Source organism: Corylus avellana, chromosome 9 (assembly GCF_965113065.1).
Source record: "Corylus avellana chromosome 9, dhCorAvel1.hap1.2, whole genome shotgun sequence".
Taxonomy (NCBI): Eukaryota; Viridiplantae; Streptophyta; class Magnoliopsida; order Fagales; family Betulaceae; genus Corylus; species Corylus avellana.
Genome location: NC_142498.1, coordinates 20807211 through 20825706, shown reverse-complemented (window position 1 = coordinate 20825706; position 18496 = coordinate 20807211). Strand labels below are relative to the sequence as shown.

At 37.7% G+C, this 18496-nt stretch overlaps 4 protein-coding genes across 8 annotated transcripts; 2 read left to right on the top strand and 2 right to left on the bottom strand.

The window, feature by feature from the left end:
• The first annotated feature begins 557 nt into the window (after window positions 1-557).
• On the top strand, window positions 558-3258 carry XBCP3 (xylem bark cysteine peptidase 3). The gene is made up of 5 exons (XM_059603866.2): window positions 558-1017; window positions 1685-1920; window positions 2070-2210; window positions 2293-2724; window positions 2923-3258. Exons 1-5 carry the CDS (start codon window positions 609-611, stop codon window positions 3019-3021), a joined length of 1317 nt encoding a protein of 438 aa, XP_059459849.2. The 5' UTR covers window positions 558-608; the 3' UTR covers window positions 3022-3258.
• Window positions 3051-7282, bottom strand: LOC132189236 (uncharacterized). 5 transcript variants are annotated; one of them, XM_059603868.2, is made up of 2 exons: window positions 6270-7282; window positions 3051-3276 (listed from the first exon to the last, which is right to left on the bottom strand). In XM_059603868.2, the coding sequence occupies exon 1, from the start codon at window positions 7128-7130 to the stop codon at window positions 6279-6281; it is 852 nt and encodes a 283-aa protein (XP_059459851.2). In that variant the 5' UTR covers window positions 7131-7282; the 3' UTR covers window positions 3051-3276; window positions 6270-6278. The 5 variants fall into 5 exon arrangements, with proteins under 5 accessions (XP_059459851.2, XP_059459854.2, XP_059459852.2 ...); XM_059603871.2 differs by lacking the exon at window positions 3051-3276 and adding an exon at window positions 4223-4604; XM_059603869.2 differs by lacking the exon at window positions 3051-3276 and adding an exon at window positions 4223-4560.
• A 1772-nt stretch (window positions 7283-9054) lies between these two features.
• LOC132189763 (thioredoxin H-type) lies at window positions 9055-10459 on the top strand. Its single transcript, XM_059604548.2, has 3 exons — window positions 9055-9201; window positions 9662-9784; window positions 10133-10459. Exons 1-3 carry the CDS (start codon window positions 9115-9117, stop codon window positions 10274-10276), a joined length of 354 nt encoding a protein of 117 aa, XP_059460531.1. The 5' UTR covers window positions 9055-9114; the 3' UTR covers window positions 10277-10459.
• Window positions 10460-11841: 1382 nt separating this feature from the next.
• On the bottom strand, window positions 11842-18235 carry LOC132189076 (beta-galactosidase 5). Its single transcript, XM_088510480.1, has 19 exons — window positions 17853-18235; window positions 17660-17755; window positions 17422-17534; window positions 17202-17268; window positions 16965-17057; window positions 16638-16781; window positions 16371-16459; window positions 16176-16281; window positions 15989-16076; window positions 15460-15578; window positions 15196-15360; window positions 14895-15070; window positions 14385-14494; window positions 14110-14219; window positions 13923-14033; window positions 13513-13626; window positions 13212-13414; window positions 12531-12867; window positions 11842-12442 (listed from the first exon to the last, which is right to left on the bottom strand). The coding sequence occupies exons 1-19, from the start codon at window positions 18021-18023 to the stop codon at window positions 12296-12298; spliced, it is 2559 nt and encodes an 852-aa protein (XP_088366606.1). The 5' UTR covers window positions 18024-18235; the 3' UTR covers window positions 11842-12295.
• Between the last annotated feature and the right edge of the window lie 261 nt (window positions 18236-18496).

The following is an 18496-nucleotide window of genomic DNA, read 5'->3' as shown; positions in this document are numbered from 1 at the left end:
TACTAATCTAAAAACCCAAACATTAATTTTTAAAAACTAAAAAATATTTGAACAAGATCCTCTCTAGTTCAAATGAACGGAAGAATATCCAGTTAATTATAATAAATGGATATTTTTGTCTTTTTATTTTTTGATAAGACAAAAATACTCTAAATATTTTTTGATTCAAATGAATTAGATAAGACCCTAATTCAAAAATGTTAAATGACACTTGTTAAGAGAAAGAAATTTATTGGCTCTATTTATTAATGTTTTTGTAGATTTTTTTTTGTTTATAGTTGGAAAAAGTATTTTAACATGACATAATAAATCTGAAAATCATTTTTGTATTTTATGTGCCGGTTATTTATTAATATTTTTATCTTGAAAAAAAAGAAAGTACATATAACCTTAAACTAGCACCCAATTTGAAATATCTCCAAATTGAAGATTACGTCAATATCCCCAAGCTATCAAAAATTTGCAATAAACCCCCTCTTCTAGGGGGTGCGTGAAAAGCCTAGTTTCAATTGTTTACTAAAGAAAGCCAAGTTTCACAACCTCTTTGGCTCTCCACATTTGCAGCCTCTCTCTCCCATTCATACAGAAAGTTGGACCAAAAAAACAAAATGAACTTTCCGTGTTCCTTCCTCTTCATTCTTCTACTTTCTCCACACCTCGCTTTCTCTTCTCCTTCACACACCTCCCAACTGTTCGAAACGTGGTGCAAAGAACATGGCAAAACTTACTCTTCTGAAGCTGAAAGGCTCCACAGGATCAGAGTGTTCGAGGACAACTACAACTTCGTTAAGCAGCACAATGATATGGGCAATTCTTCTTATACCCTCTCTCTCAATGCCTTTGCTGATCTCACCCACCACGAGTTCAGGGCCTCTCGCCTGGGGTTCTCAGCTGCCGGTAGGAATTTCCATCGGGGGCGGCCGCTTCGGGAGCATGGTGTTGTTCGTGAGATTCCTTCGGAGTTGGATTGGAGGAAGAAAGGAGCAGTGACCAATGTCAAAGATCAAGGGAGTTGTGGTATGAGTGTGCTTGTATTGAGATTTTAGTTATAAATCTAAGCACTTTATGGGAAATTCTAAAGCCTACGAATTGAAGATTTTGTGGGTTTTAGTTGTTAGCTGTGATATCTATGTTAGACCATTCTCTTGTTGGTATTTTGACTTGAAAGTTTGATGCTTTGTTTGATTATAATGATTTAAATATTCAGGCTTTTGATTTTTTTTTTTTTTAATTATAAGAAGAAAATAAAAATTATAAGAACCTCCTCATACCACTGCTGGGAGGGCTACCACTCATCTTCATCCGTCATCTTTATGATATCTGCATCAGATGAACTGAATTAGCTATATGGGCTATACTTATGGTACTTAGCAATAGCGTGCCCACTACCTTGACAAACATTTTCTATGGCTTCTGAATTCTGGTTGGCAAATAGTTATTGTATGGTTTTCTTGCTTTGTTGTTGTCTGCTTCATTAATTGTGCTAATTACCAGTTTGGCTCAGCTAGCTGGTATACAACAGATTTGAAAATCATTGCAAAATCATCAAGTTTCGGTAGTAATTGCTTCTTAATGTTTAAGTTTGTTGTTATATTACTATCAATATAATTTTGATATTTTTTAATCATGTGTAGTATATGTTTTGATGTGATTCAGTAATTAATCTAGTTGCTTTGTCATATAGGTGCTTGTTGGTCATTCTCTGCTACTGGAGCTATTGAAGGTATTAATAAGGTTGTCACAGGGTCTCTTGTCAGCCTCTCCGAACAGGAGTTAGTTGATTGTGACCAATCTTACAATAGTGGCTGCGAAGGTGGGCTCATGGACTATGCATATCAATTTGTGATAGATAACCATGGCATTGACACTGAGGAAGATTACCCTTATCAAGGTCGGGACAGGTCCTGCAATAAGGAAAGGGTAATAATTTCGTTTGTTTCTTCTTCTCTTTCACTTGAACACAATTATATCCTCTTCTCCCATGTTGCTTATGAGTTTCGTCTTTCTTTCCTTTCTGTTGCTGTGATGAAATTTTCCTTCTGACCTTCCTAATATTTTCTATATTGCAGTTAAAAAGGCGTGTTGTGACGATTGATGGTTACACTGATGTGCCACCAAATAATGAGAAACAGCTACTACAAGCTGTGGCAGTGCAACCTGTGAGTGTAGGTATATGTGGAAGTGAGAGAGCATTTCAGTTGTATTCAAAGGTTGGTACTAATCTTCAATCTCAGCTACATTTGATTTCTTAACCATTGTTATGATAAGTTTTCAATTTCATTTGTGTGATAGGGGATTTTCACGGGCCCGTGTTCAACTTCTTTGGATCATGCTGTATTGATTGTAGGGTATGGTTCAGAAAATGGAGTTGACTATTGGATTACCAAGAATTCATGGGGAACAGGTTGGGGAATGGACGGCTATATTCACATGCTGCGTAACGGCGGCAATTCACAAGGGCTCTGTGGTATCAACATGTTAGCTTCATATCCAACCAAAACTAGCCCAAATCCTCCTCCCCCACCTCCCCCAGGTCCAACTAGATGTGATCTTTTTACTTTCTGTGGAGAAGGAGAAACCTGCTGTTGTGCAAAGCGCCTCTTCGGAATTTGCATTTCATGGAAATGTTGTGATTTGAATTCTGCTGTGTGCTGTAAAGACCACCTTCATTGTTGTCCAAATGATTATCCCGTTTGTGATACAAAAAGGAACCAATGCTTCAAGGTTTGTATCAACTTCTTTAATCACATATGTTTCTAATTAAGTATTTTTCTTGTATACTTGAGTTGTGCTCTTGCCCTTCTTAATGAATTTGGATTACTTCTCAAAAAAACAAAATTACATTTTAAACTTTATGGTATAAACAACTAAAGGATTACTTGATTTTTCATTCTAGACTAATAAATTACCAAATGCTTGCAGCAAAATGGGAACATTACAAGAAAGGAAGCACTTAAGAGCAGACCCACATCTGGGAAGTCAGGCAGTTGGAGCTCCTTTATTGAGGCTTGGATTCTGTAAAGCTCTTCAGTCTTTACGAGTGAGTCATTTTTTTCTTGCCATAGTGTTGTAGTATAAGTTATATGTTTCACCACACAAGGACCATGAGCTCTTATCTGCTTGCAAAGATATGGCATTGTGTACACATGAAGCCAATTGTTTTCAATTATTGAAATTGACCGATTCATTAGTGCCAAAATTTGGTGTAGACTGATGTGGTATGCTCTGTATGGATGAATTCATGGAAGATTGAAGCCCCATCATAAGAGTTTATATCTGCACAAAAAAAAAAAGAAAAAAAAAAGTATCTTGTAGCAATTATTCTAGAGTAATGTGTTGTGCGACCTCAAACGTTTTGAAGAGATTTTTTTTTTTTTTTTTTTTTTGCGAACCAAACGTTTTGAAGATTAAAGCCCCATCACAAGATAATATTTTTGCCTTTTAAACGTTTCCAGTTTCGAAGCAGCAAATTGTAACGGCCCTGTTGCCATGTCTGTCCTTTTGTATCACAGCTCTGCTCCTTTTTTAGGTTAAACCTTGCGTGAGCAAGCTAAAGGATAAAGCTTTGCAAATTGAGTAGTAAAAACCTTTTGATTCAGTCTGTTAAATTGATATCTATTTTAGGATAAATAGTTTAGCCAATTAAAGATGGATGCGGAGCACGCCTTGCCACACCCTACAAAGAGGGATCATCGGTGTTCTCATGCCACGAGATGGTCCGAATTTAAAACTTTCTTGTTGGTTTCGAGTTTTGGAGTGATGCTAATTTTATAGTTTTGCTTCCATTTGCTATGCTAATTTTTATTGTTTGTTAATATGTTTTGAATTCTGAGTTGCATCCGGTGATGCTTCAATATTTAGTGAATTTTAGCAAAAATCAAGAATATGTGAGTATATAAGTTTCATTCCTGTTGTTATATTGGCAAATGAGTAAGCTTATTTAGTAGACAATTATATAATTGCAATAAATCTTGATGTAGTAGCGAAAATCAACTCTTGCAATTTTTTTTTTTTTTTTTTTTACGTCCAATCAGGTAGAAGAAGAAGGAAAATTCAAACAAGTGACTTTTAGTTTATAAGACGTAGTCTCTGACCAAGTGAATTTACCCCTTCTGGTTGATTGACACCGTTAGGGTGGGATAAAAGTGTGGTTTACGTTCTCATTAATAAACACGTCGTCCCATGCCATGAATTTGCTATTCGGTGAAGTCTACAAACGATAATATGAAGGCTTACAACGCCCATTTGGATTTCAAAAGTCACAAAACACACGTCCTAACAAATATTTTTGTGCAGTGAGTTGGCTATGCAACAAAAGTCACAAAACACGCGTCCTAAAGAAGAAATGGCAAATATTTTTTGTGCAGTGAGTTGGCTATACAACCCCGGATGTCAATTTGTAGCTGTAGGTCTATCCAAGCAAGCAGAGAGCTTAGCCTACCATGAGCCCCTGACCTTTCCACCGGAGAGCTTAGCCTACTGAATGCTGTAAATGGTTCGAAAAGCAGCATAACAGCTTCTTTCTGCCCTTTTATGGCCGAAATGTTGAGATCTCCACAACTTCAAACCCATAGGGCATAGAACATTGGGATATTCAATTTCCACTGAGCAGTAGGTACCATCAAACACAGTACAAATATGAAATTCCAAGCTCCATGGAACCACAAAGAGCAATCAAATGTATGAAACAATTTTCTGATAGATAGCAGCTGCTTTAACCAATATATATAGCCAAATGCAAACAATGAAAAACATGAAATGCTCGTTCTTGTTATATTCTTTTTTAAGGACAACAGGCTATACAGGCCATCAAAAATGCAACTTGGACCTTTTGATTTCCCAGAAACTAGCTATTGAACAAAAAAATCTGTCACACCAATCATCAAGATACAAAACCCCTCCAATCTGACTTGTTGAAGAAACACATATCATCCTTTTCATCCAATCTTCAATAGAGAATCTAGTTTCCCGCCTTTAACTATTGTTCAGCACACTGGATCAGAACTTCTTGTATAAGTTCAGTTTAGAATCATGGATATCATAGTGTGAGATAAATCGAGTTTGTTCAGAAATGCAATAAGAAAGAAAAATTTGATTGAGCTGATGTAATTTCATAGGAAAAACATGCATCTAAAAATGGAGGTTAGCATTTGTCCCCCAATCTAAGCCCTTTTCCACCAATACCAATGGATTCCTTTTTATCTCAACTTAAAATTTTCCAATGCATGATGATCACCCTAAAATTTATCTGGTATATATTCCAGGTGTTTAAACACTCAACGTGCTAAATAAAACCCAATTCTGTAATGGAAAGCCATCTAAGAACGCCCAACCATGGCAATACTTGTTAAAAACCCAATTAACTTATCTGTTTTTGTTATCTTCTGTTAGCCAAAACATCCCAAACACCTAATGCCTGAGACTAGGCTAGGAGTGCTATCCCAACTGGAGTCGGTAGAAGTTTAGGTTTTATTGGTGTTTAGCAGTGCCTACAATTGCGACATCTTTATATATATAGTCATCAAAATACCATTAAAAAGCGAAAAACGCAACCCAAGTACATATGAGGTATACAGCAGACGCACCTAACTAGAACTAGAAGTATACAACAATTTCAACATCTAAGAACTCATTCACTTGATCACCAATATTACTTGATTGTTGATTATAACAATCCAGAAGAAATCAAAGAACTTACAGAGTGTTTTATTTCCCTCCTTTCTGGTTCCTTTTTTAGGGTTTAGGTAATGAGGTAATGATGGCCATGTCATGTTTGCATATATGAATAAATCAAATACCAGGTGAAATTAGCCTTGCATGAACCTATAATTGTTCGTGCATTCTGTGAGATTACTATTACTCTGTTCTTAACCACAACAGACTGAATAACCATTATGGTCCAACCTCACAACAAAGTTCTCTCAAATCTCTGAGTTTCAGTTTCCTATTGACAAGCTAGACGAAGAACTTTACTGAAAAGAAACTTCCTAATAAGCTCAAATGCACCTAAATTACCGTGGCCATTAAAGTGGTGTACCTCCACTGTAATTTCAAAGCAGAAGAAGAGAACCAAACACCACGTTACCAAATTTAAACCCTAAACCATATATAAAACCTTTCAGTATGGAACTATCTAATAAGTAATAACTAAACAAAAAACTAAAATTCCAATTACACATCAAAATTTACAACTTTCGCTAAAATCCTTAAACACGGTGTACAAAAATACGCAATTTCAACAGCTTAAGAGTAATCGATCAGTACAGTACCTCCGAGCATCACGAAGACGGAAACACATCCTTGACGGCCGAGGCGGCCGTCAAGTAATTGAGCGTGTTCCGCAAGGTCTCCTTCTCCCTCTTAAGCCTCGCCGCCGTGTCCTCCAACTCCAGCAGCGCCTGCTGCTCTCTCGGCGCGCCCTCGAAGGTGCTCCCAACGAAGAACGAAAACGGCGTCGGAAAGAGGTTCCGGCGAAGGTCCTGTGCCTCCTTCTCCGGCTTACCACCGAGCCGGTTCGAGAGCCTAATCACGTCCTTCATGTGCCCCTCCACCTCGCTCGCCAACGCCTCCAGATCCTCTTCCCCGTCGCCAGACGGCCGGTCCTCCAGCCACGTCACCTCGGCGACCAGGTAGGGCTTGGTCCGAACCAGATTGGTCACTCGGAACCGTTCCTGGCCCTTGCAGATGAGGAAGAACCGGTCGTCCACGAGGCGCTCGTGCTTCACCACCTCCCCGACGCAACCGACCTCCGTGGTGCCAGAAACGGCGTCGGAGTAAATAACGCCGAACCGGAGATCGGTCTGGAGCAGCGTGTGCATCATCATCCGGTATCGGAGCTCGAAGATCTGGAGCGGGAGGATCGCGCCAGGGAAGAGCACGAGCGGGAGAGGAAAGAGCGGGAGCTCCACCACATCGTTCGACTTCGGTGGATTCGTATGGTGCTTCTCAGAGAAAGACGAGGCCGAGCACCGAAGCAGGGAGCTGCGTTTTCTTCGCAAAGAAGTGCGTTTCGGAGAGAGAAACAATACAGGGTTTGGGTTTAAAGGGGACGGAATATTGTTAGCCTTTAGAGTGGGCTTGTGAGAGAGCGACGAAGAGGAAGACGAGGGAATAAGCTGAAGAAGCGCCATTTTTCTTTCTCTGCGTATGTTTAAGAGAGAGTTAAAGGTTTGGCGGAGAAGGAGGATTTGTTAATTACCATTATGTTTTCTTTTGCATTCGGTTTGGAAAATCTGGTGGTTTTGAGAGGGAGAGAGAGGCGGGTGTGGATAATATGGAGAGGGGGGGGATACTTGGATGTGGCTTTGGATTTCCCACGTGGGAGAGATTGAGCTGGTGCAGATTATGTGGCACGTGCACTTACTTCACGTGGTGGTGCCTATTGTTTCCTACATCACTTTCATGTTTCAATCAGGGAGAAAGATCTTCGACTCGGGATTATTGGGATCGTTTTGGGTTTATACGGAATTTCCGGTTGTTCAACTCTAGCCTCTCAAATTCTTCTTGATACTTATATAATGAATTTGGCCCACTGGAGTGAGTGCCCAGAAATAATTGGCCCATCCGAAGGCCCGTAATCCGAAAAGGTAAACCAGGCCCAGAGCTAGCTACTAGGAAGGAGGCACATAGGATCATCTCCCTCAGCTAAGGCCCTAAACGTGGTCTTATCGTCTTTGATTTGATTTCTGTAACTTTCTTCTTTTGTATTGTTTGTTGTTGTAGACTTGTAGTTCTTTCACTCATCTATTAATTATTTTTAAAAAAAAATTAAAAAATCCAATGGTTAAAAAGAGACCACCTCATTTCACCTCTAAAAGATGATAATAAGTTAAAGTCAACTTTATTTTCGGCAACCGTAGTCGTAGACTCTATTATCAGGCTCTCTCTTTCCATAGAACAAATAAAGTACAAATAACAGAATGTATAAAGCAATACTCACTTCAGGCAAGCTGGCAAGTGTTTAGAGTTTTAACATTTTAAAAAGTGATTAAAATTTTTGTTTCATGACTTTTGCTTTTCCTTTTTAAAATAAAAATGTTAACAAATAATTTAAACACAAAATATTTTTAAAAACAAAAAAATAAATGTTACCTTTATATCACACCAAAAGGTATTTTCTATACAAAAACAAAAAGCACCCATTAAAAATACATCCACAAACTAAACCAATATTGTTGTTCTTTACGAGCCTGTTTGAGAAATAGAACTTTTAAGTCAAAAATAGTTTTTGGGTAAAAGTTTTATTTTTTTTGGTAAGAAAAGCTTTATTTTTAAGCTTTTGCTAAAAGTGCGTTTTATCAATTTTTAAGCTTTTTGAACCTTTAAAAGCGCTTTTAATTTTTTTACCAAACGAATACCTTTTTTTTAAATGGACTTTTTGAATGTCAAAAGAACTTTTAGGCCTGTCAAACGCAATTGCAAACAGACCCTACGAAACGTGCCCGCAAATCCATTAGACTTTTAATTAGTAGCCTTTTGACTTTTGACTTTGAGGATGCTAGTTGAATCACCATCGGTCCATCTCTTCAATTTTTTCTTTAAAAGCTTATTTATTTTATATATATATATATATATATAATAATAATAATGATTCACAGCACAGCACACTGGCGTGCATAAACAACAAAATTTTTTTTAAAACATTTTAATTAAAAAATAAATTGCTGATCACGCCAGCAAATTTATTTTTTTTAATATTTTAATTAAAAAAAAAAAAGCTGAAACTATTTAGCATCACACACACACACACACATATATATATATTATCTTTGGAAGATCGGAGGAAATAAAAGAGCTACAAGATTGGTCGGTGGCGATTAGAACATTCTAGATAAACTTTCCCGTTGTCTCAAATTTTCGCGTCAACGCGCGCGTTCCATCGCCTGCCATTCATACAGAATTGCAAGCCAATGACATAGGCACGCACGTCACATGATCGATACGCGGCGTTCACATTCAGAAAAATGGCACTTTAGCAATTCAGCTTCAAATGGATGACTTTATGGTAAATGCAGAGTTGAGGTCAGCTCTATATATATACAGCCCAGGGTACGTTTATCCATCGAGCAAATATCAAATCACAGCTTGGAAAGAAAGAAAGGAATCAGAGAGAAAATGGCGGAAGAGGGACAAGTGATTAGCTGCCACACCGTTGAAGCTTGGAACAATCATCTCCAGCGGGAAAACGAGTCCAAGAAACTGGTATGTTTAACCACAATTTATTCTTTTTTTGGTATGTTATTTTCTTTTCATACTCCATTTGTTTTTCTTCTTCTAGATTTTGGGTTTTCAAGGCATTGGGAGTGATTATTACGTGATTTGAATATAAGGGTCTTGTTGGGGTTGGTTTGGTTCTTGGATTGGCTCAAGAAGTTTTAGTCTTTGTTTAGAAAAGCATATGCAGCTCTATTAGGGTTTCAGAGACAAGTGAGAGCCACTGAAATGATTTGTTTTTTTGGAATCTCCCTTAATTGTTGCTTTATTACAAATATAATATCTGCTCAAACTAAACAATGGATGTGGTTAATATTGGTTTTGTCTGATTTGCTTTTGTTGTTTCAGCCCTAAATGTTTGGAATCAATGCATTTGTTTTTTGCTTTCGTTCTATTTAGAATCTCTTGAAATCTTTCGATGCCCTAACAAAGAAAGCTGCTTTGATAGGTGGTGGTGGATTTCACGGCTTCATGGTGTGGACCATGCCGTTTCATGGCCCCAATTCTGGCAGAGTTTGCTAAGAAGATGCCCAATGTCACATTCCTGAAGGTTGATGTGGATGAATTGAAGGTAAGCAAATCTAGTCCTAACCTGTCTCAAATCATTAAACCCAATATGATTTGGTTAAATGTATTAGAATAATATTCAAGTGATTAATTTCTCAATTTTTTTATAGCTTAGGCTTTTGGATAAGTTATATAACCCACAAGTTCAGTTTACCATAGTTAAAATTCCACTTGCTAGGTCCCCCTCATTGAGGGGAGTGTTAGAAGTCACCCCTTGCTATTAGCTTAAGCTTTTTTTATGAGTAGTAATTTATCAAAATTCTACATTATATTAGGATCATCTCATTAAATGGCATGAATTTCCTTTGTAGTTCAACAAAATCCAACTTATGTTTATAATTGTTATCTGCAGACTGTGGCTGAGGAATGGGCTGTGGAGGCCATGCCAACCTTTTTGTTCCTCAAAGAAGGCAAATTAGTGGACAAGGTTGTGGGTGCAAAGAAAGAGGAGTTGCATCTTACTATAGCAAAGCATGCCAGTACTGCTGCTGCTTGATTTGTAATGTAGAGGATATATGAACCTCAATGCTAATTTCTAGTTCGTCTTGGACGAACAGTGTGTATTTATGGGTCTTGTGGAAGATATGTAGTATCTGTGCGTAGCTCATATGTGCATGTCTGCAGAGCTACATGTTACCCTTTCCTATATTTGAAATAATATAAAATGCTTTTGGTGCAATGTTCGTATCTTAAGCTGTTGGTTGGGACTTCAAATGAGTAGCTAGATATAAATATAATGGTTGAACACCCTACCTTAAACAGTTGTTATGACAAAGATCTAGCAGTAGAAGCATGTCGTTCAGATTCATATTTTAAGCAATTTGTTGTCCGAAATTCTAACAATATGAGTAGTAAATGCGAGAGAGTTTTTATAGGGCTTTTCTGTGCAAACAAATGGGTGAATAATCCAAAATTTGTTTGGGCAAGTGGATCTTATAATAGTTCTCTTATATTTGTTGTCCGAATTGTTAGTAATTCAGATAACCAAATTGATAGGGATTCCTATCCATTTAGACCTCTTTTGGCTAGCTTAGACCTAGAAGCCATGATCCAATTATGTCATTCATAAAATCAATCTCAACTCCCTTTAATTTCATTTTGCCCTAATTGGCAGGAAAATGTCACCATTGGAGCTGAGATCTCTTGGGTCCTCTAACACTGAAATGTAGAATTGCTTATTTCTCATAAACTGGAAGTGCATCATGATTGCCCCCTTCTTTTTTCACTTTTCATCCCAAGTCATTGTTAGAGGAGATAAAAAGTTGACTTACGTTCCGTCCAAACCGAAAAATTTTGTGGGTTAAATTGTTACAATTTAGTAGTTTGTTGGGTTTGAGTGTCACTGCTGAAATTTTGGTGGCTAAAATGCCAAATAATGATACTTTGGAGGGGTAAATTGTATTTTAGAAAACATACATTTTTTCTTCTAATATAATCCATTAGAAAACATACTTGATGTGGCTCTATGCGGCTTGAAAGCAAGCAAGGAAACGTTTTAGATCCAAATGTTTAGAAATATTAGATTAATAGAAGTTAATTACTTTAATTAATATTTTAAGATTCCGCTTCACATGTATGTTCAAACTCTCGGACCGCTAAAATATTATATTAAATTATTTATTGTCCTAAAAAATTAAACTGGTAAGAAATTAAGAGTTTACTCATTTACTTAATATTCTACCAGAACTAATTTAAGAGACCATGTTGGGTGAAAGGTAGTTGTAGAGAAGCTACCGGTGAAATGAGCAATTTTCCCACTTTTCATTTTAAGACTCCACTGCACATATATGTTCAAACTCTCGGACCGCTAAAATATTATATTAAATTATTTATTGTCCTAAAAAATTAAACTGGTAAGAAATTAAGAGTTTACTCATTTAGTTAATATTCTAATAGGACTAGTTTAAGAGACCATGTTGGGTGAGAGGTAGTTGTAGAGAAGCTACGGGTAAAATGAGCAATTTTCCCACTTTCCATTGAAGCGGGGAGGAGCAAATAAAAAGGGAATCTTTTGTTAACAGGAAGAAGAAAGTGTTCACCAGTTTTTGGATACTAGAGCACTACGAATCATGTAAAGATGATAAATTAGTTTCACCCATTAAGTGAAAAACAATGACAATAACTTAGAATGTAGCTTCAGTTCAAGGGAAGCACAAGTCTTTACACAATTATCACTCTTCAAGCACATACTTTCCTAATAACTAGTTCTCTCTTTAGCCCTTCAGTCATTTTTATATTAAATCATTTTTGGAGCTCAACCCCTTCAAGCAAGACCACTTGCCATCCACCAGAAATCACTTGCAGAAGCATATTTTCCAGGATAGGAAAACATTGTAATTGCCTAGACGAGATACCCTTAACTACAGGTTCTAAAGGAGCAATCTATTGATGATGCTGAAAGTTCTTTGCCTGCAATATTACCCCTTCTTTCTTTTCATCACTTGCGTCATACCATGCCATCATATGCAGCTAATGATAATCACATCCGAAAGTTTCTACCTCCTTTTACAGTGTTTCATTTCCTCGAATTGTTTTCGGTGGTTGTACCCGCAGAAGAACAAGTAGCTTCAACTGATAATCGCTTCAACATGTTAGGACATGGATCCATCCCAAAGTTGGTGTTTGATATGGTAACCAAGCAGCTCTCCCGCCCAATGCAGTTCTGTGAAACATGTAATGTAAAAGAGAAGTTAATATAATAGTTTTAACAGTTGAAATCTACATTTGCAAGTTTGTAGTTGAGTAGGTGCCTTCTCTGCAACTTCAAGAGAGTTTGGTGCATGGCAAGTTCCCTTTTGGAAACTTCCACAAGTTCCGGAAGGAGTTCCGAAACTTGCAAACTTAATAGTTGATATTGACTGCCCTGCTGCACACTGCAGATGAACCTTGGACTGCTGAAGTATATTTGATTCACCATGGCCCTCAACACTAAAGTTCGCAATGGTCGGGCGGTTCTCATATTCTTCAGCACAAACACTAGTCACCGATCTCCGAACAAGAGAAATCTTTGATACATCACCACCAAGTTCCTCAAAAACTACCAACAAATTTCTTGTTGGCATTAACCAGGACCTTGGAACATGATACCTAAAAAATACATAATGTGAGATAAGTGATGGAATGTTGATAAACCAAGCTCAGCTTGCCTTTTGCCTCAATTGCCATATTTGATGGAACATCTAAAAATTTAAGAGTAATACTATTTGGTAGATTGCTCTACGACTGTCGTACAATTGAAATAATGTGACAATAAAAATCAGTCATTGATTTTTTTTTTCTTTTTCTTTTATACAAGTGTTGATCACTAAAGACTGATTTTTACTGGCACATCATCAAATTGTATGACAATCGTATAATAGTATGCTAAATAGCATTACTCAAAATTCAATTGTTATGCTAAATTTGTCTTTTAGAGAGTAACATTATAATACCATCTTTGGGTTGGTTGCCCGCAACCAAATTGGCACTTTCCCTGCCTGAATGTTCCAGAGTAGCTACAAGTATTGCAACTGCCCTTTGCATAGGCCATCCAATATCTTCCTATGCTCTTTCCATTGATCCACACTTGACCCTTTCCCATACTCCGCATGTCTAAAGCCAATGGCTCATCTCTTCTAGGCGCATTGAAATAAGCCTGCAGGTATCAAGCTATTTAGCCACTAAAGCCTGAACTTGTCTTTGATACTAATATCTGACTTCCTTCTATCTTCTGTTTTCTCAAAGTTTCCCTACCTTATACCATGTCAAAGGATGCTGGCTTTGGGTAGCTACAGATGCTCGGATCCAATCAACAGATGAGGCTCCATTAGGAGAGACCAAATTCATTGCCTCTCCTTTTAGGCCAACCTACGTACAGAAGATACTGTGAGACAAACTTTTGGGATGTATGACACATGATGAAACATACAGAAATAAGATAATCTTGTGTGAGTGTGTATACATAAGTGCTTTGCCTCACCTGGTAGGACCAATCAACAGATGAGGCTCCATTAGGAGAGACCAAATTCATTGCCTCTCCTTTTAGGCCAACCTACGTACAGAAGATACTGTGAGACAAACTTTTGGGATGTATGACACATGATGAAACATACAGAAATAAGATAATCTTGTGTGAGTGTGTATACATAAGTGCTTTGCCTCACCTGGTAGGACCATTTCTGCCATGATAAGTCTCTCATTCCCTTGTCAAGACCATTGAGCACAACTGGACCTAGGATTCCTGTTTTCCATGTCTCAAAACGGAACCCAACGTTCTTCAACATAAATTTTTAGTAGTCAGTACCTGAAAAAACTTAATGACTTGCATTCAGACAGAATCATGGTACTAACCGGTAATCCCACAGCTATACTGAGTAGTGCAATTTTGTTTGTTCCAGCATGCAGGTTGACTGGTCCAGTAAATGTGAATTGCCTCTGCTCCCTGGTTCCAAAGGCAGACCCTATAATAACAAGTTAACTATTATTGAACCTAAATTTTCTGGTGTTAGACTCAAGAGGTACTGAATTTCAAGCGATAATCCACTAGCAAAAGACACTTTTTACATTTCCTATCTTTTCTGGCTGGGCTTCTACTCAATTGCTAAGGAGAGTTAAATTCAACATACCTGAATATTGCCCATTGATGAAGATGTGAACACCATGGCCAGTTGACTGCACACTAAGAGTGGGCTTTTGTCCTCTTCGCAGAAATGATTCCAATGGATGAATGTCAACACTGAAATGGCATCCAAACTAGAAAGTCACAAAAACTTTTCCAAATAATTTAATAGAAGAAAAAAAAAATCCAAAATAGATCATATCTTGGGTAAGAACATGTCCCCTCCAGATGTATCTCTTTCCAGTGTATGAGTAAATTGAGTTTTTATGTTATTAGTCCATAAAGATTCAAGAAGAATTTAATATAAAGATGGTTTCTGCAAGCCCCACAACGTTTGAGCCACCTTCCATTTCTCCTCCCTCCCCAATCTAATCCTCAATTTCCCAGAAGATTCCTTACTCATTGCATTACACTACCAATCTTTAGTAATGAAAGTGAACAATTTGAGGCGCATTAATCTGCTGCTTAACAAATTAGGAGATAGCCATTCAAGAATTATACAATCTAGCAGGCTCACCTAGTCATGTACCATAGATAGTCAGTAGCATCTCTGGTAACATTTATTTGCTCCAAGAGTCCAACTGTAATTGTTGAACGATCGTCCAGAGAAGAAATATCTTCATCGTAGGTCTCCCACGAGAACAATTGGGAATCGGTAGGCAACATTTGCATCTGTGAAGTTTGAACTCCCACCTTTTTGTAGACAGGATAATTGTATCAGTCCATGGTCCAAAAGAACAATGCATAAAACAAGCTACTCGACCATGAGTTACTTTTCCTTTGGACATGGATTGGGATGAAACTAGGACAATACTTACCCTTGCAGTGTTAAATACAACGTTTCTGCAGTCAGGAAGGATGCTAATTGACCAAGGAGGCAGATTGTAGTGCATGTTATTGAATATCACCCTAGCAGCAGATTTTGCTCGGTAGTTTGCAAGGAAAGCTGCACACCGTCCTGGTCCTGAAGAGAATACATGAGCCTGGGAGATGGCAATAATTGAGTAAAGCAATTCCATTGTCAAAATTAGTCTTCATTTGAATTGTTTAAGAGAACAAGGATCAATAAAGAAAAGGCTAACCTGCTGATAGGCTCCTAATGACGTAACAACAGGATCTGAAGAAACTAAAGAATGTTCACACAGCTTAATAGCTCGATGAAGCTCCTTCAAGTGACCATATTTAGGTTGCCTGATCAGACCTAAACACAGTGTGAAGTGGTTAGCTGTGACTAAGAGTTCAAATTAAAACTAAAATTGCCACAATGCTATTCTTATAGAGACAAAATCAGGATCTTAAGTATTGGACCCAAAGCAGGATAAAATTGGGAAGAATTGTCATAAGGTTTGGAGGCAAGAGGTGGCAATATATTCAACTGGAGGTTTAGAATGAATTTCAATGCAGGAAAACATTTGTGTTTTAGGGAGAATATGAAAATAATACTCCATTTGGTGCAATTCTAGAACTCCACAAATCACTTACAAAATTCATAGATCTGTGAATCATAACTTAAAGTTTCTGGTTAGGCATGCCTAAATGTAAATGGTGAATACATTTATCCCAAAATCTTGAGAAATTTTGTTGTGTTGAATATGAGCTTAGTTTTCTCACCATATTCATCAATTGGAGCATCGTAGTCATAACTTGTAGTAACAAATGGACCGCCAGCAGTGCGTCCAAAGTTGGTTCCTCCATGATACTGTCAGAGGTCAAAAGCCATACACTGGGATCTCAAATTCAATGATAGGCAAAGTAAGACCTTTTTAAAACAAATAACTGAATATGCAAGATCACAAACCATGTAGTAATTAATATATGAGCCACCCTTTTGTATGAAGCGAGCCACTGAAAATGCCAAATCTTGAACTGGTCGCTGGTAAAGTGGACCACCAAACTCTGTGAACCTAATCATTATGGTGGAGAGAGAGCCAAGTCAGAGGAGTATACGTTCATATAATCATCTTCAAAGGTACTGGTGAAGATACATGCTTACCAGCCACTCCAAGCCTCAGTCCACATGGTAGGCTTGTAAGGTTTGTTGGGAGAGAAAGCATCACAATAAAAACCGTTACATGCATTTATCTGTTGTCAAGATATGGAGAGATATAACTCATAATTTCCAAATGAAGCTAAAAGAAAGCTATTAAGCAAGAAATATTAACTGAATCTTAAAATTAAAGAAAGGGTTCTTGACACCATTATAATATCTAAAACTAAAGCCAAGTTTTAAGTATCACTTAAAGAGAATGAGATAGCTCACCACGGGGTCTGGAGCATCGTCTTCCTTGCACATCACCCACGGGACTCCAGTATTCAATCCAACAGCCATTTTCGCAGCCCAATTTACGTATGCATGACCAGCGGCTCCAAATCCTTTACCCTCTGGGCCATATTCATTCTCAATCTAAGCAAACAAGGAAACAAATATAACATGAATCAGTTCATACAAGAACAATCCACTATCATGACTTATGAAGACCAAATCCATTATTGGCGTATCTCAATTTATCCAAAACTCAAAACTTGCTACTGCCTACAGAATTTACAGGACCATAACTTTACAAGGCGATGTATCAAGAAACAATACCTGCGAAAGGATGATGGGACCGCCTTGTGATGCAAATAGTCTTTCATTCTTCATCATCTGGACAATCTTCTGGGTGAACCCTTGCATAGCCACCTTCAAGACAAAACATTGATAGTGTAACTATTAAACCAACGTCAGCATTATAATTATTACTTCCTTCCATTTTTCCCTTCAAATTGAAAGATCACATAACACCTCAATATTCATGAAACAAAGGAAATTAAAGGAAGAAAAAACCTTGAAAGGCCCATTGTCTGTTCTGAAGCTGATACCAGGAACATACTTCAACCAAACAGGAAATCCCCTGTCCCAGATACAGAATGACAGTCAAATCCAACACTCACACAAACTGAATAGAAAGCAAGATTTAAAAATCTCATACCAAGCATTTACTCTGCCAAAAAGCATAAGACATGTAGATCTATCAAAAAAAAAATGTGTGGAAGTTAATAGGTACCCGAAGTTCCACTCTGCACAAACATACGGTCCAATGCGGAGATGAGCATAGAGCCCTACTTTCTGCACTGTCTTGATGAATCGCACCAGATCGTACCTCCCCTCAAAATTATACTAAAAAAAAAAACAGTTTCCAGAAAAAGGAAAAATTAAGCTTAGAACTACGAAATAAGTGTAAAAGAGAAGCAAGGAACCAAAAGAAAATTGAAGTAAACGGTGCTGCAGATCAAAAATAATACATGGCCAGGAGAAGGTTCATGAGCATTCCAAAACACATAGGTGTCTATGACATCCAAGCCTCCATTTTTGGCCTTCATAATAAGGTCCTCCCACATCTACAACAAAACCCATTTCACAAAAACATCGAAATGTCACAAATATCCACAAATTAACCACCTTTTTTAGATGAAAATCAAAGAAAAGATTACGTACTTCAGGAGTGCTTCTGGGATAGTGAATGGAGCCGGAGATGAGGATTCTCCTTTGCCCATTGATGATGATGGCCTTCTTATCGTACGTGACACTGCACTGGATCAGCTCAGAACCAAGAAACAAGGCCGTGAAGAGCAAGATTAGGAGCTTGGAAACCGAGCGAGTTTCCATGTCTTCCTTCTCTCTCCAACAGTGCGGAGGGAAATTTGAAAATGCAGCTCCTAAACGGCGAAATGTGTGTGGGGACTAGAGTTGGAGAGAAGCTCTGAGCTTCTGATCCACTACTACTGCTGCTACAATGTAGCAGAGGCAATTGTTGTACTTCTCTGCTACCCACCCTTTTAAATATCACACTGTCAGCTCAGAACAACTGCACTGCACTTCTGAGTTCAACATTTTTTTCTTAAAGAAATATCAATCCAAGTAAAAAATCATTTTATTTATAATTTAAAATAACCTTTTTTTTTGTTTAAGTATATTCAAAACGATGAAAACCATAGAGGGAAGAGCCGAAGAGGGTAGATCTTTACCGCTATAAATAAGGACAAAAGGTTTGAGGAAAAAAATAAGGTGAAAATACAACCATATTGAGGTGTACTAGTGTACTACCTAGTCGGTGCAATATGAAAAGTTTGAAATATAAC